General features: G+C 39.7%; 1 protein-coding gene across 4 annotated transcripts; it reads right to left on the bottom strand.

Annotated features, from left to right (window-relative positions):
* Positions 1 to 6783: 6783 nt before the first annotated feature.
* plin3 (perilipin 3) lies at positions 6784 to 16512 on the bottom strand. 4 transcript variants are annotated; one of them, XM_018096619.2, is made up of 8 exons: positions 16395 to 16509; positions 16132 to 16207; positions 13806 to 14001; positions 13010 to 13092; positions 11786 to 12038; positions 10208 to 10344; positions 9874 to 9996; positions 6784 to 7586 (listed from the first exon to the last, which is right to left on the bottom strand). In XM_018096619.2, the coding sequence occupies exons 2-8, from the start codon at positions 16180 to 16182 to the stop codon at positions 7233 to 7235; spliced, it is 1197 nt and encodes a 398-aa protein (XP_017952108.1). In that variant the 5' UTR covers positions 16183 to 16207; positions 16395 to 16509; the 3' UTR covers positions 6784 to 7232. The 4 variants fall into 4 exon arrangements, with proteins under 4 accessions (XP_017952108.1, XP_002934059.2, XP_004911098.1 ...); XM_002934013.5 differs by having other exon boundaries at positions 10145 to 10344; positions 16395 to 16502; XM_004911041.4 differs by having other exon boundaries at positions 10145 to 10344; positions 16384 to 16490.
* Between the last annotated feature and the right edge of the window lie 47 nt (positions 16513 to 16559).

The following is a 16559-nucleotide window of genomic DNA, read 5'->3' as shown; positions in this document are numbered from 1 at the left end:
AACAGGAACTAAACTGGAGTGAAAACAGGAATTAAAAAGGAGCTAGAGCAGAATCAGAATAGGAACAGAATCCAGTATAGGGAACTAGGAGCTAGGGGCAAGTCACAGTGCTCACAGTTAGGCCAGTGCTCACAGTTAGGCAAGTGCTCAGGCAAGGAATGTGAGGAGGGCTGGGCTTATATAGGGCAGAGTCAGCCCTGACTGGCTGACCCTGCCTAACCAATAAGGCTGCTGGGGTGATGGCACAAAGCCCAATATGCAAGTGCATGGGAGAATAAATGAGCAATGAGCTCTTGCCAGTTGCTCTCCTCACTCAATGGTTAGGGAGAGCAGTCAACAATCAGGAGCTCCCCAGATCAAACCCCTGCAGGGCTTAACACATATATCCTGAGCATAGGGCTTAGGTACTCAAAAGGAAGGCAGAGAGAATGTTTTACATACAGAATTAGGCTTCTCAAACTAGGGTCATATATCTGGGCAGTGTATAAGAAACACTCCTTATATTTATTTGTCTTGTTTTGGGAAATCCCAGTATAAGCCCAGTAAAATCCCAAATGTATTAAAATTCTACAGAATTCAGCAAAAGTTTTTAAATTGAAGAATCATTAATTGAAAAAAAAAACCCTGCGAACAAACACTGTATAGATGTTAAAAACAGCTTGTTAAATACAGGGTATAGCTTGCACAAAAAGATCTGATCTACTCGTGGATTGCACCATTCTAAAGGAATGTATTTTTGTTACACCTTTGTTTAACTATATTGCTTTTCCATTTCATGCTACATGCAGTCACCCACAGAACAATATTCGCTCCCTGTGTCAGAGACAGAATGCACTCATGTTACTTTGTCGGCCCAAAAAAACTCACAAAACAGATCTGCAGAAATGACAAGCAATATCCTTTAACACCTATCATCTCTGATTTCAGCTTGGGGTTTGAATGCCTCTGCATCCTTACCAGGACAACCCATGATTCTTTTTTCTGCATCAAAGCAGTATGAGGAAGATCATTAGGCTGGTGGCTGTTGGTGTAGCAGATCTTCAAAGAGCCAGGTGATCTTAGATCTTATTTTGCATTAAGTGCATTTTTATTTACATAGGTGTTACAAAATTTGCCTGATTTACCTGGCCACAGGCTCCTCATCTAATGCCTCATCTAATAATTAGAAACAAGTGGCAATAAGCAAGTAAATTCCCTCCATGTTTTTAGGTAGAGGACAACATTCCTGGAACTTCAGTTCTACCACTCTCTATCAATACGTCATTTGGCCTTATATGTCCACCTGACATGTTTGCAATGCCTTGGCTAATGCAAAATCTGGTGGGCCCTGGGCAAATACCCATTTATCAAATGCGGCCTTGGGAGCACTTCCTGGTTAGAGCACCCAGAAACTTTATGGGTCAGAGGAGGAAATGTGCATAGAAGACTGAATGTGATGAGTGTGGATGCCAGGGATTGCAGTATAGCAAAGTGCAATTTTCTCTACTGAGATTCTTCATGAGAGAGTAAGAATGAGATTAGATGATGGCTGGAGAGTGGCGGAGGGTGCACACTTTGGTGAAGACCTAAGTCAAGTCAGTGTCTATATTCATGACTTCTGCTAGAGGTCCACTGTAAAAAGCCATGGGAGGTAGTTACAGAAAGGAGACAGGAGGCCCAGGATAGATTGGGGTCATCAATGTGCCACTTGAAGTCACCCAGCAAGAGAGAGGGGCAGTAAGAGGAGAGAAAGAATGTGAGCCAGAAAAGAAAGAAGAGGGTGAGGAAGAAGGTGGGCTGAGACTACTGCCACCTGGAGTCTGAGGGGGGAGTAGATATGTACAGTATGTACTTCAAAGGAGGAGACTAATAAGAAAGATGGAAGGACTGTAGGTGAAGGAAAGGCCATCATAAGAGAGAGCAGCTGTAAGGGCAGAGTCTGAAGATCATAGCTTAGTTTCAGTAAAAGCAAGTAGGTGGAGAGAGAGTAAGAAATTGAGATAATGCACATTTGTTATTTTATTAAAGAGAGAGCAGACATTCTATTGTGCACAGGAAAAAAGGGGGGAGATGTGGGGAGACATTGGATTTGTACCATGTTGCTAGGGTTCCTTCTTTGAGGATCAGAAAAAGGATCAGTAACTATTTGATTTTGTGGAGGGTGTTTTAGATTTCATGGTCAGTGACTGAAAATAGCTCATATATGGTAGTGCATATGCTCCTATGAAGCACATGTATTCTATACAGTGGCCACTAACTCAGTATTCCCTCAAATTTAATCTATATATATATATATATATATATATGACTGTTTAACACTTCTATATTTGAGAGTGTGACTGACATCATTAATCACTACTGTTTCCAGCATTTCTTTGGGTCTCAGAATTGGCTGGAGATGGTGGTTCGTCTGTTTCATTGTTTGATGATTGACTGAGACACCTGGCCTCACTGTAAATAGATCTGTTATCTAAACCAGAGATCTTTTCTCTGACTTGGATGTTGTGTACTTGTATGCTAAAATGTAGCCATAGTTTTTAAGGGGGTCTCCGCTCTTTATTTTGTATCTATAGATCTATCTCTTTCCAGATTTGATAGTGTAGAGAAGAAAATGTACTCTGTTAGCTTATCAGGGGTGTCTGCCTATAGGTACAGGCATTTTGGGGGGTGCTGAGGTCATTGGCTGATTTAAGACAGTTCCTGGGAAGTGTCTTTTAGAGGTGTACTCCAAGAATATAAAGTGGATTTGTGTGTGACTTATAGATTTTGAATCCTTTTCCCTGCATTCCTATTAACGTTCTTACATCTCAATAAAGCCTTATAGATTAATCCACATTTGCCCATGTGCAGTAACATTTATGTGATGCTTTTTGAACCCTTTGTTTTATTTTGTAACATATATTTACAAAATTATGGGGATTATTACCTAGGTGTTCTGTCACTAATTTGTGAAGTGTTCTCAGTTGATTCAACATTACTTTGTTTATGGTTGAATTCAACTTGTTAAGAAACAAATGTTCCTATGCAATTAATTACATGTACTATAACAATCAAGCATGTAGGGCAGAGATCTCCAACCTTTTTTACTCATCAGCCACATTTAAATGTATAACGTACCGGGGAGACAGACATCAAAAAAAAATCCTGGGGGCTGCTAATTCAGTGCTATAATTGACTATTAGTGAAGAGCAAATCTTTCCCTTTTCAGGAAACAGCAAAAAGTCAATGCCCGTTCTTTTTTTTTTTTTTAACTGCGTGACATTTTTTCTACTGCTAATTTTTTTCACCCATTGGCATCTATGGGTGTTTTTTCACGGATGAATCTACTATTGGCTATTTGTTTGCTACATGTGGCAGGAGGTTCTGTTTAGCTGCTGTCCCTGCGTCTCCCTCCTGTGATCTTCAGCTCCTTGACCCCAGGTAAGTGCCACAAACACACACACATATTACACTAATACACACTTATACTTACACACACATACATTTTTGTGGGGGTTTCACACATTCACAGCACTTACACTTACTTGCACACACACAAAACACATTTTGCCTAGTCTATACACACACTTATGTAATTTTGTATTTTTTTTTTTTTATTGCATCGTTTTTATTCTTGCCTGAAAAAAATGTTTTATTGCCATTGCGGATAGCATATTCTCTAACCGCACTGCGCAATACCTTTTGTGTATTATTTTGTGTATTGATTTTCTGTGATTTTGCTGCATTTTTAGCCATTTTATTGCATTTTCAGTTGTGCATAGTTGTTGTTCGCTTGACTTTGTCTGTAAAACTAATTTGCCCAAGCCAGAATACTCAAACTCTGATTATGACTGCAGATATCACTAGGGAAAAAAAACATTGATTTTAGTTTTTGTTCTTTTTTTATTTTAGCAATTTTATTGCATTTCATATTGTTCTTTGTTACTTGTCTTGCACATGGACATTTTGTCTGCTGTATTTCGATTTGGCTTCCTCTGTACCCCATGAAGTTTGGTAAATCTATGCATATTGGGCATCAAACTGTTCAGTAGACCCCTGGCGTTCATATTTAGAGTGTTTTATGTTGGTACGTTATAAAATGTGGGGGTAAATAATGGGGCAAAATGCAAGCTTTGTGACGATTTTCAGAAATATTATAAAAACCATTCTGTTTAGCATAGCTTTGTAGTTTGGTAGTTTGCAGTAGAAAGATGTATTTACCCATTTTTGTTTTGTCAGAATGTGTACTTTCAGAAAATGTGTGGTTTTCTACAGTCTCCGTACTGTCTTATGGCACATAATACACATTTGGGGTGCAAAAACGGCATGAGCCGGAGCGTCATTTGTAAAAATTCATATGCACTATTTGCATTTGGGTGCCCCTGTACTCCGCATAGTTTGGTAAATCTATGCATATAGGGCAGCAAACTGTTCCGTAAAACTGCCATGTGGTTATGTATTAGGTAAAGGTAAGCCATGAAATTAGTGTGCACAAGGTATATTTTGAGGTCTCTAAGTGCCATGTGCTTTGATAAACCTATGTACAGTGGGCATCAAACTGTTCAGTAGACCTCTGGGGTTCATATTTAGGGTGTTTTATCTTGGTACCTATAGAAAATAAGATGCTGCATATTAGAAGTTTTGAGGTGATTTTTGGAAATGGCCTAAAAATCGGCAAACTTAGGAAACCTTTGCGGCTTGGTACTTTGGAGTAGAAAGACATGGATACCCATTTTAGATTTCGGGGAATGTGTACTTTCCAAAAATATATGACTTTCTGGGGTGAGTGTACTTTTTACTAACTTTATCCCACATATAATGATGTAAATGTGTTGATTTTGCAGAAGTTGAAATGACAGAAATGATAGATCATGTGGGGGCATGTTCATATTGAGGCCCCTACATGCCACATACTTAGGTAAACCTATACATATTGGGCATCAAACTGTTCAGTGGACCCCTGGCGTTCATATTTAGGGTGTTTTATCTGGTTACTTTATGACCTGTAGGAAGCTTTGAAGCGATTTTTAAGAAATTTCACAAATTTTGATAAAAACCAATAACTTTAGGAAAGCATTGCGACTTGGTAGTTTGGAGTAGACAGACAGTTCTACCTATTCTGGATTTCACAGAATCTTTCTAAAAATGTATAATTTTCTGGGATAAACCTTCTGTTAGTGGAATTTTTGACCATGAAATCTAAAGTATGCAGCTTTCTGGAGCAGTGCTTTGGAAATTTGGTAGTGTACTGCTGGGAGTTTTTGACCTATACAAGTGAAAAATATCCATAAAACTATATATATATATTTGGTATTGGCACTTTCAGGAGACATAGGACATTCCAAATCAGTTGTATTTTCATGCATAAAATAATTTTTGTTTCTGGTGTATGTGTTTATATTATGGAAAATATTTTTTTTCATTTTTTAGACATTTAGAAGCCTATATCTTGTTACGGAATTGGAATTACACAAACATTCTACCATATTTTGAAAGCTTAGGTTGTCCTGAAAAAAACGATATATTGTTTTCCTGGGTAAACTAAAAGTCCCCCCGAGGAAAGGCCCCTAAAGTGAAACAGTGCAAAATGTTCAAAAACTGTCTGGCAGTAGAAGTTCCACTTTGTGCAAAGCGGCTGGCAGTGAAAGAGTTAAGCTGAAGGCCTGGGGCACCCTGGACCCCTAACCCCTACCCAAACACAAAGTTTATCAGAAACATTTTCTATTTAAAGGGAAATTTAAAAATGCTAATTTCATAAGCTTTCTCTCAAACATTCAAACAAAATATAATCAGTTACAAATTCTGTACTGTTTCTTTAAGAATCAATTTACTTTTCATTACTTCCCTCTTAGCAATCTGTATTAATTAGGGAACTGGGGTCAGATTGCAAGATCTAATATGTTTTTTGGGGTTGGAGCTCTCTTTCATAGCAGATGTATTAGAGCTAATTTTAAATAACAAAGAAGATGGTCACACCATTCATCCCAAAATATTGAGCCCTTAGAGAATAATTGGGTAATGTGCACGACAAATATTAAATGCAAGTTTGCTGAAATGAAGATCACAAATATTGTGCTCTTAAAAGTACTCCAATTAAACCCCCCCCCCCCCCCCCAATGATATCCTGTCAATCTAAATCTCGCTTTTGTATGTAAAGCACATAAAGAGACTGATGATGAGTGGGGGAATAGACAAAAGAAACTTGATTATTTCAGAAACAGTACCAAATTTTTAACTATTATATTTACAAAGTTTCATGTTTCATTGAGACATTTTCAGGACAGTTATCTTAAAGGAGAAGGAAAAGCTAAGTCACTTGGGGGTGCCAAAATGTTAGGCACCCCCGAGTGACTTTAATTGCTTACCTCGTACCCCGGGCTGGTGCCCCTGTACGGAGAAAACAGCACCAGCCCGGGGTACCTGGAGCGATGCGCTTCCTTCTTCCGCCTGTGTTTCGCTAAGACTAACACATAGGCGCATGCGCAGTAGAGTGAAAAGCCGACTTCTCTGTTAAAGTTTGGCTTTTCATTCTACTGCGCATGTGCGCGCTCGCAAAGCAGGAAGGAGGAAGTGCTGCAGATACCCTGGGCTGTTGCTGTTCTCTCCGTACAGGGGCACCAGCCCAGGGTAAAAGGTAAGTGATTCAAGTCACTTGGGGGTGCCTAACATTTTGGCACCCCCAAGTGACTTTGCCTTTCCTTTAAGTGTGAAAATGCAAATGTGAAAACCTTTGTGAGAACCACATTACTAGGGCCTTACTAGAATATCAATTCACACAGTATTCATGTACTCATGACAATATGCAGCAAACAGTAAACAAGCTTCTCAAATGCAGATTAGATTTTTATGGTTATTATTTGTATATAAAACATTTATAAACCAAACTGAAAAGCAGCTCAAGACCAAAGTACACAAAATAACCAGGCACACGTAAAGTTGTAATGTTTGCACAAGATCTAACCATTTTCTAAGATAAGTTTCATCAGAGATTTCACTGTGATAGCAATGAATTATGAGCAGCAAAAGCCGAATGTAGTTATTAGTGAGAAAGCATTTTTCCTATAAAACAACTCAATGAAGTGATGAAGCCAAGAAATGTGCCACTAATGCACAGAAAGTAGCATGTTGTCTATCAATAAAATAGTACAGATCTGTGTATATTCTACTTTCAAAAGCAGATAACCTACTATCCTTTTAGTGGATTAAGTGCCATATTTTAAGCCCCATTTATGAATCCCCAAATCTAAGCTGGGCCTTTTACTTCCCTTCCTGTCTCACTCGTGGGCTATCGGCTGCTCTTCAGCACTCTCTACCAACTGAGGCGCAAAGGGTCCCACAAGCCAAGTTAAGGGAGCGTTGGTAACTACATAAGAGAAAAGCTCATCCACATGGTCACGGACTTTTGTAACTTGTTCTCGGCTCTGTGTCAGGATCCCTGCTGAGAGGTCCCCAAAGGAAAAAATATTAGAAAAAGAGGAGTGGAGATCTTGGGCATTTTGCCGTAGTTGCTGCATCCGCTCCTCAATGTGAGATGGAAGACCTTGTGCTCCAGTCACCAAACTTAAGCAAGTGGTCTGCAGTTGCGCTGTGAGACTTTGCACCATCGTGAAAGTTCGGTACTCCAGGAGCTGCAAATGAATAGTATTATTACATTTATAAAGAGCCGGTTCACAGCGCTGTTCAATAAATGGGTGTATATAAATAACATAGAGATTACAAACAAAAACATATACAAGAGGTATGGAGCATGTTCATCACATGACATAACCACAACAAGCAGAACAATCTAGTTATCAACCAGCACATGCACTACTCATCACATAGGCAAAGTAAAAGAAAAATCATGGCCTTTGTCTAGACTCAAGAAAAACCATGCAAGAACTCCTCATTCCTGTTTAAAATAAGTGCCAAACTTTCAGCCAGTATTACATTTTACATGTCTGTATCTAAGAGCCACATCAAAATTAAATTATTTCCTAAAACCCGAAATCTGGTTCAAAATTTAGCCAAAATAAGTATTTATAAAAAGGACAGTGTCATAGCCTTACCTGCTAGTCTACTACAGGTATGGGATACACTGACATTTGCATGCACCCAAATTGTCCTTGATTCTAGAGAGCAGTTTAGGCTATCACAGCATTCATTGAGATTAAAGAGGACAGCCTTGTACTTTACTGCATAAAACGTTTCTTAAAAAAAAGAGGCACTTAATTCTTGTAAAGGTCTACAATTTTGTTGGTGTGTTTGCTCCCCTCGTCTGTACTGTTACTGTATTTTAATTTGTACACAAGAAGCGCCAAAAATACATTGCACATATTCTTCTAGGTCTACAATTTAGCTTAACTGTTCCTGTGAAGGACACTCACCCCCTGCACAAACTTGAACTATATGAAACTATATCAGTTTGCACTGGGCAGATGACAGAATTAATTCTATGACCCAATATCAAGTGTGGTGCAATACTGGGACCACTTATAACATACAGCGAATTGTTCTGTGGCACAACCAATTACCAAGAATGTTATTTTTTCTTCAAAATAAAGTTTGTATTTACAATGTAATTGCATAGTAGTTGGGAAAAAAAAAACAAAAAAAAAATCCAATCAAATTCAACCTTTTATCAAAAAGAAACTCAACTGCTAGTGAATCCAGAGGAAGTTGGCACCATAAAATAATTCTAAAAAAAAAAAAAAAACTTGAAAGGGTTAAACTTGGACTCTTTTTCAGCCCACCTTAACTATGTAAATTTTGCTCTCAAGCAAAGATTTTTTTTTATTTTTTTTTTAGCACAACTGAATGCATTGGCTAACTGATTAAATTAAATTTAGCTTGTTTGTAAGTACAAACAAGCAAAAAAAAAAAGCATTAAAAAAAAGCAATAAAAATTTTTTTTAAACACAACATGCTGCATTCTTATGTGTTCACTGATATGCTCAAAATACGCAGTGTATTATGTGTATGTATGTATGTCTCTATTTATAAAGCGCTACTTATGTACGCAGCGCTGTACAGTAGAATACATTAATACAAACGGGGTTATTAAGATAGATAAATAGAAAGTATTACAATAAAGACAAATAAAAAAGATACAGTTGCAATAAGAGTCAAAAACACAAGAGGATGGAGGTCCCTGCCCTGTAAAGCTTACAATCTATATGGGAGGGTAAGTATGGTGTGTGTAAAAATCCTAATGGGTCCAATATACCTGCCAGCACTTCCATTTTATGGAGAGAACTTTTTTTGCACCATAAGATGAAAACTCCTTGTTTCTAATCTCGGGGGTTGCTTTTGCATCTTGGTGTAGGGCCTCCAGACATTTGCTTACTTATTGTTCACTCCATTAATTCTAATGGAACATGCACAGCATGAGAAGAGTAAACATAGGAGGGCATGACAACCATTTTTGAAGCCTTTAAATTTTATTGCAATTTTCTATTTCATAACTCTCCTCCAGTCAACTCACATCTGACCCTAACCTGCCCAATCTCAACTTGACCTAGCAAGTGATCTGTATTTATAAAAAAGTTGTGGAAGTAGAGTCACTTGGTGATTGCATGAGCATTAACATAGTGACTGAAAATGTTGTGGTCTGTATTTATAGACCCTTGTCTGACCATCTCGGACATGACTGAAGAGGTGGGGCAAAGAAGGCTCGAGTCTATACATACCAACTGCTAAAAGAGTAAGTGGGGTATAGTAAGGTCACAAGAAGGAAGAGTTTAGCCTGAACCACCACATCACAACTTCACAAGTGAATTTTAAATGCTGAACTCTCCTGCATGAATCATACTGCTGCAAAAAACGAGTCCAAAATGTGCCAGCCCAGTTAGAGCTTTAAGGCACATCTGAAAGAAGCCGTATACACTAAAAACCACAGTTGCTAAAAAATGGCTAATTTATTTTAAAAAGCTTTACCTCAAACTGTGACCTTTCCTCTCCATCATTCAACCTGGCATTTGGCTGTTTATTATTCCATTCCAGCCATAATTGGTGCAGTTTCTCCTGACCACCCTGTACACTACGCTTTACTGAATCCATCTGAATAAAGACAATGACAAAGAAAAACAAAAGGCTTGTGGTTTAAATACAATAAATGCAAAAGTTTAAGACCTCTGGCACAAGAAAGTAACTAGAGAAAAAAGTAACTAAACTCAAGGCATTTTGGACAGAAATGGGGAGTTCCTACCAGGTCAATGGTCTGATGTAGTTGAGTGAGAAGTTCCTGAGTGTTGTTCCGGGCACTTCTCACCTTGCCCAAGGAGTGTTGATATGCACGGTGGCGCAATCGTGTAGACAGCGATCCTAAGCGAACAAAGTAACTCTGCTGCTTCCTTTGCTCCTGCAATGGTGCTACTTCAAACCCCTCCACGGATGATGCAAGTTGAGCTATGATAAACCAACAAAAGGGAAAAAATCCATAGCTTGGGAAATTAGCCAGCTTAGGGGTAGTACTACTGGTAGTTTCCACTTCTATTAAGAATGGGCTTACACTAGTCTGATTTGCAAAGAGAATTACTACAGCCTAAAGGTGGCCATGCGCGTTACAGTTGGTCGCAGGAAAGATCATTTGTACCCTCCACTAACGTTCAGCGCTGAATCGTCCGATATGGAGGTAGAAATAATAGGAATTCTACCCTTATCAGACGATTCAGCCCTAAATACATGCCTTTGCTCAACTGCCCCGCCCAATGGGCGAGACGACTGGTATCCAAGGCTTTTGCGAAATCGGTCGCCTTGTCAATCCACCATACACACACAGAATATCATACAAAAACTCGCTTCATATGATAATATCGGCGCGTGTATGGCCTGATTAATGGTGGTTCATAGATACAGGTTAATCCAATCTCTGCAGACTATAGTAGTTTAATTATACGATAACAAAACTTACCCTACAACAAAGGTTCACACAGTTGACAGTTATTTTCTGACATATTGTAGCCCACTTTGCAAACGGTTTAGTGCAGGTGACAAAATGTGCTGTGTGCCATTACCCTAACGAACCTTCCATCATTATCAAGCAATAAATTAAGGAGTATGGACAGGTTTACATGCAAGGATAACCAGTTCTGTTTTTGTTCAGGTGGCATTGATTCATCCATCCAGGATGAGATATAATTGATCCCACAAGATTTTTTTTGCATTCTGCTTTCAGATTTATACCTAAAAACTTACTTTCATTACAATGTAATGTACTATATTTAAAGGGATGATGACACTTCTCAGGTCTTTGCAGAATTATATTCTTCATGAAAATGTGCCTCACTATTTTCCTCAATTTAACCTCTATGTAAATTGGACATAGGTCACTTCTCCTTTAAGAGTGTCGGACTTTTGACACGCTCTTATGGTCACTTGCTTGTCAATCATGGCTTCTAAAGGAGAACTAAAATACTTGACTGACTGGAGGAATCTGGCCATGCAGTTAAATAATGTCAGCTTCATTTCCCCTTACTTGATTATTTATGCATTGCCCTTGCAAGCCTGCCTGATTGCCTTTTCTTAACTGAATTAATGATCTGTGCTAAAAATGCTTGCACTTTCAACCTTCGATTAATCAAGATTAGCCCCTATTGCTAGAGTAGATCATTTGTGCACGAAAGGCAAAATTATTTAAAAAGCATTGCAAAGTTTATTTTTTTGCAAAGATTTTAAACTTCTGTTCACCAAAAGCACTGCCCTTTTTTCTATAGCTTATATTGCATGACCTTACGTTTATCCATAATGAATGTCATATGCCAAGTCCCTGCACACATTTTCAGAAACAGAACCCACACAAGATAAATCTTAATTAAAACTGTGGAGAAAGAATTACTAGAATCCTTACCTAGCTCCTCATCAGTCATTGGAAGGTAATGGTCCACTAGTTCCTCAGACTTTCCTAAAACAGTGTCCACGCTGTTTGTAACCAACTGTCCCACACGTGTTCCCATTACAGAGGATACTGCTACCCGAGTCATATCAACACTTCCCTGCATAGCCCCATAAGCAAGACCCATTACACCAGATACGGCTCCTGTTACAGTATCTCGAGCCCCAGTCACTGTATTTGTCACCAGGTCCTTTGTATCAGACACAACCTGCAGAAAATGAATCACAAAAGCATTCTTAGATTCTCCTAAAGCAGTGATGGGAAATTTGAAATTAAGGGGTCTACCTTTTAATAAAAGAAACATAACCTAACAATTCTGAGCAGGGCCAGAACTAGGGGTAGGCAGAAGATGCACCTGCCTAGGGCACAACAGTGAGGGGGGTGCTAGGGAGATACCTCTGTTGCCAACCCCTAGTCCGTAATCTCTTACCCACACCACTGATTTTCTGGTCACTTCCCCCTCTGCATGCCATCTGCACACTTGTGCTGTGCAACCTGTGCTGGCCAGCCTCTGATTCTGAGCACTGACTGTCATAAGATATTTTAATACTTATTAAATAAAAAGCAAGTTTCTTCAGTATTGGTTGTTTAGAGCTTCAGATAATCTAAAAGTGTAACACAAATTTCTCTCAATCTCAACATATGCATAAAAAGGGCAATGTATTTTGCTTACCCACACATTATTTCTTTATTATTGCGCATGCATTGGCCCCGGGATTGCGAAGAAAGAAAACGGGAGGAAGAGGATCGCTCATTCACAGCTACCCCGGCTGGTGTGATTTTCTCCTAACAGGAGCACCAACCCGGGGTATTTAAGCGATTACAATCACCTGGGGGGTGCCTAACATTTTGGAACCCCCCAGTGATTTTGCCTTTTCTTTAGGGTTTGCACAAGTCTTTAGTAGCTGTGATGATGGGCATGTGGCGGGGCAAACTGTTAACAGGTTGAAACGCCAATACTAATTGTTTCTTCTGATAGGTCTTTGCCCCAACCTCAAACCGTACATCACACCTGTAGCATCCATGGGAGAAGGGAACTTGATGCCTAACATTAAAAAAAAACAAAAAACACACAACACTATTACACTTTGATGAAGTGGATTCTAGTTCTTGCTTTGTTGTATGCTGTTGAGTTAGAGCACATTAGGAGCGGTGTGTCTGCCTAGATAATTCATTTACCTTTTCTGTGGGTTGCTGAAGAATAGGGAGTGTGGATTCAAGTTTGTCTAGGCCCTTGCAGACCAATTCATTTGCACTGGCAACTAGAAGACAGGAAGTGAAGCAGAGAGTCTCACACACACACAAACTTAAGGGATGTCCTTATGTCCTTGGTGTTAAAAGTTCTGGCTGAAGGCCTAAATTTTACAAGGACGTGAGGAACCTCGACAAATAAAAGCTGTTAAAGAGGCAGACTCAAGTCATTCTGATTTATATTTCAGCATTTTTAACACTACAGTTTTTAGAGGGGTTATATATATTTGGAGTTGGTGCTCTTCTTTTAAAATCCAATGGAAAAACTTTTTCAATAAACATTAACTGCAATAACTTTTAAACAAATCATTTTTTCAGTAAGGATTTTTCCAAGCACGAAAGGTAAATATATTTTGAGAAACACATTACACTGATACAACTTTTTTAAAAGACCATCACAAAAAAAAATGGGTTTTATTTTTGTTTGTTTTTTTAGGTAATAAATGTTTGTCTAACGTCAGGTAAACCTACTAAAACAGCCCTACAACATCCTGTAGGTTTGTAAGTACTAAGGCACACAGGGCATTTTCCGGTCTGGTGCATTTGGCCTACAGCATATTTTGAGGCCAAGCAGAGTCTTATATGCAAAGAACCGCAAAGAAATTATTTTATTTTTTTGCTGTTATCACCCCTTTATCCTGAAAGAAGATCACACATGCTATACAGCTCTAACAAAAAAGGTGTATAAATTCACTATCCTCCATATTCTTTATTTGTTACTCACTCTGTGGTTCCAGTCTCGTTAGCAGTGGCTGAGCTCCACTCATTGCAGCCTCCGTTAGAGTCTTCGCACCTTTCTCAGCCACGTCACACACACTGCGTATGTAGGGGTGACTTTCTTTGGTGGAGCTATATACAGCACCAACAACACTGCATGCCGAACTAACCAGAGGAAGGCTTGTCACTCGGCTCACTGCATTCTGTTGAAATAAATACATCTAAAGGTTTTGAGGACTGGATCAAAAACAAAAAAGCATGTGAAGGTTTATTAAAGGAAACTGCACATTTTAAGACAGGGATCCCCAACCTTTTAACCCGTGAGCAACATTCTAATGTAAAAAGACTTGGGGAGCAAGACAACCATAAAACATGTTCCTGTGGTGCCAAGTAAGGACTGTTATTCGCTATTTGGTAGCCCCTATATGGACTGACAGCCTGCATGAGCCTCTGTTCTGAATATGTCCCAAATCTGCCGTCTTCATGTAGTGTACATATAAGAACATCTTTGCCAAAATCATTATTCCTACATGGTTGGCTGATGGAAAAGGACTGAGCTAGAAATTTTAAAGTAACAAATAAAAAGGGAGGTACTTTTTCTTCAAATTCTGACACCTGAAATAAATCTATTTGCATTTGACCAGAAGCAGTCACTTATGTAGCTATGCAAGCTATAACTATTATTAAAGGAAAAATAAAGTCAAAGTCACTTGGGGGTGCCAAAATGTTAGGCACCCCCAAGTGACTTTGACCGCCTACCTTTTACCCCGGGCTGGTGCCCCTGTGAGGAAGGAACAGCACCAGCCCGGGGTAGCTGCCGGCGCTTCCTTGCTGCTGATTCGCTGCGCGCGCATGCGCAGTAGAGTGAAAAGCCGAACTTAAATGTTAAAGTCGGCTTTTCACTCTACTGCGCATGCGCCCACCGCTGGCACTCAGGAAAAGGAAGCGAGGAAGACGGAAGCGCTGCGCTCCAGGTGCCCCGGGCTGGTGCTGTTTTCTCCTAACAGGGGCACCAGCCCGGGGTAAGAGGTAAGCGGTTAAAGTCACTTGGGGGTGCCTAACATTTTGGCACCCCCAAGTGACTTTGACTTTCGTTTCCCTTTAAGGCCTAAAATACCACTATATGGGTTATACAGGAGAGTTTACATAGCAGGCTGACTGGGCACTATTTTATATATATTTGATGCCTAATAAATGTTAATACTGAGAGACTTATTGGTACATGTACATTATAAGCAGGATTGGCAAACAGGAACAGAGCTGCCTATCAATGGGGAGAGTGGGCCAGAGAGACTTAAAGGGGAGAGATATTATAAAACAAAAAAACAACCTTAAAATCCCCTAACAGAATAAATACAGAGAAGTCAGACTGAGATTTGATAGGTTTCCCTAGTTTCAGCAGCCACAGGTACCAATGGCCCCACTTAAAATGGCCATACATGGCCAACTTATCTGCCCGTGTATGGGCACTGCCGTCAAGCCTACCTGACTGATATTTGGCCTAGATAAGACAGGTTTTATTTTCCCCTCGAATCAGGGACTGTATTGGCCCGTTGATGTGGTCCTTGGTCCGGTAGCCCATATACCTGCCATTTTACTCCGATCATTTGGCCCAAGGACCAAACAATTGAATTAGCCCGATATTGCCTAGTTTAGGTTGATATTACCACGTTTGGTGACCTTTACTGTACAATAATACAGATACATGCAAACAAATTCACACTCTCTGGGGCTCATTTATAAACACTGGGCAAATTTGCCCATGGGCAGTAACCCCTAGCAACCAGTGACTGACTATTTTTCAGCCAACTGTAAATTGAAAAATGAAAGTACACAGTTGATTGGTTGCAATGGGTTACTGCCAAGGTGCAAATGTACCCCGTGTTAATAAATGAGCCTTTTAGGTTTCTCACAGACATTTAGCCTTTCCTCCAACTGAAGCCATTTCCTAACACTCTTTCTTTCACACACACACACATCATGTGACCAGGCAGGGACACAGAGGAGACTCAATCTAAAAAGTTTCAGACTGCAGCAGCTACCAAAGAGACCTGCAGCGTTAGAAGGAAAGAGACAGAATTAGCTGGAGCTGAGATCTTAAACAAAATTATTGGAACCTGGGATACTTGTTCTTGTCCTGTTTGAAGGGAAAACTTCAAGGTGGAGCAGAAACACCCCTTTTCCCTTATTGTGGTTAACTATATCTATTAGTACCGCAGGTGTTTTCGGATACCTGGTTAAACATCACAAATACTGGGTCCCTAATGCTGTGTAAACTAATAAGCACTTCAAATTCTGACACACAAAAGGGAGATACCTCTGCGGCTGCTCACCTGTTGCTCGGGAACCTCATCAGCAATTGGCGCAGCTCCATTCTCAGACATTGTGCCACGCAGCTTGATATTTAACCTGGGGCAAAGAGCAGAAGCACCAAGATATGAACAAAAAAGCACTTATCCCACTGCAGTTCCGATTTAACAACCCCCACCCACAATCCAGCACAGCTCTGACATAACTGTTTACAGTCAGAAAAAAATCCCACTACACTGAGAAACGATGATAGTATTAGCCCCCCTAATACCTACACTTTACTTACACACTCGTCTCCTCTCTTTGTAAGTTCAGCTCCTCCTTTCTTCCCCCTACTTAAAGGCTTGATGTGTCATCAGAGTGGGAGGAGTTATACTCAGTGCCTAAAAGGGGCAGTAGAAAAAGGCAGCTGCAGCACAGTGGAGAAGCAGTTTCTATGTAGCTAATACTA

This window comes from Xenopus tropicalis, chromosome 1 (genome assembly GCF_000004195.4).
Source record: "Xenopus tropicalis strain Nigerian chromosome 1, UCB_Xtro_10.0, whole genome shotgun sequence".
Classification (NCBI taxonomy): domain Eukaryota; kingdom Metazoa; phylum Chordata; class Amphibia; order Anura; family Pipidae; genus Xenopus; species Xenopus tropicalis.
The sequence above is the reverse complement of the archived record's forward strand: the minus strand, read 5'-3'. Positions and strand labels throughout refer to the sequence as shown.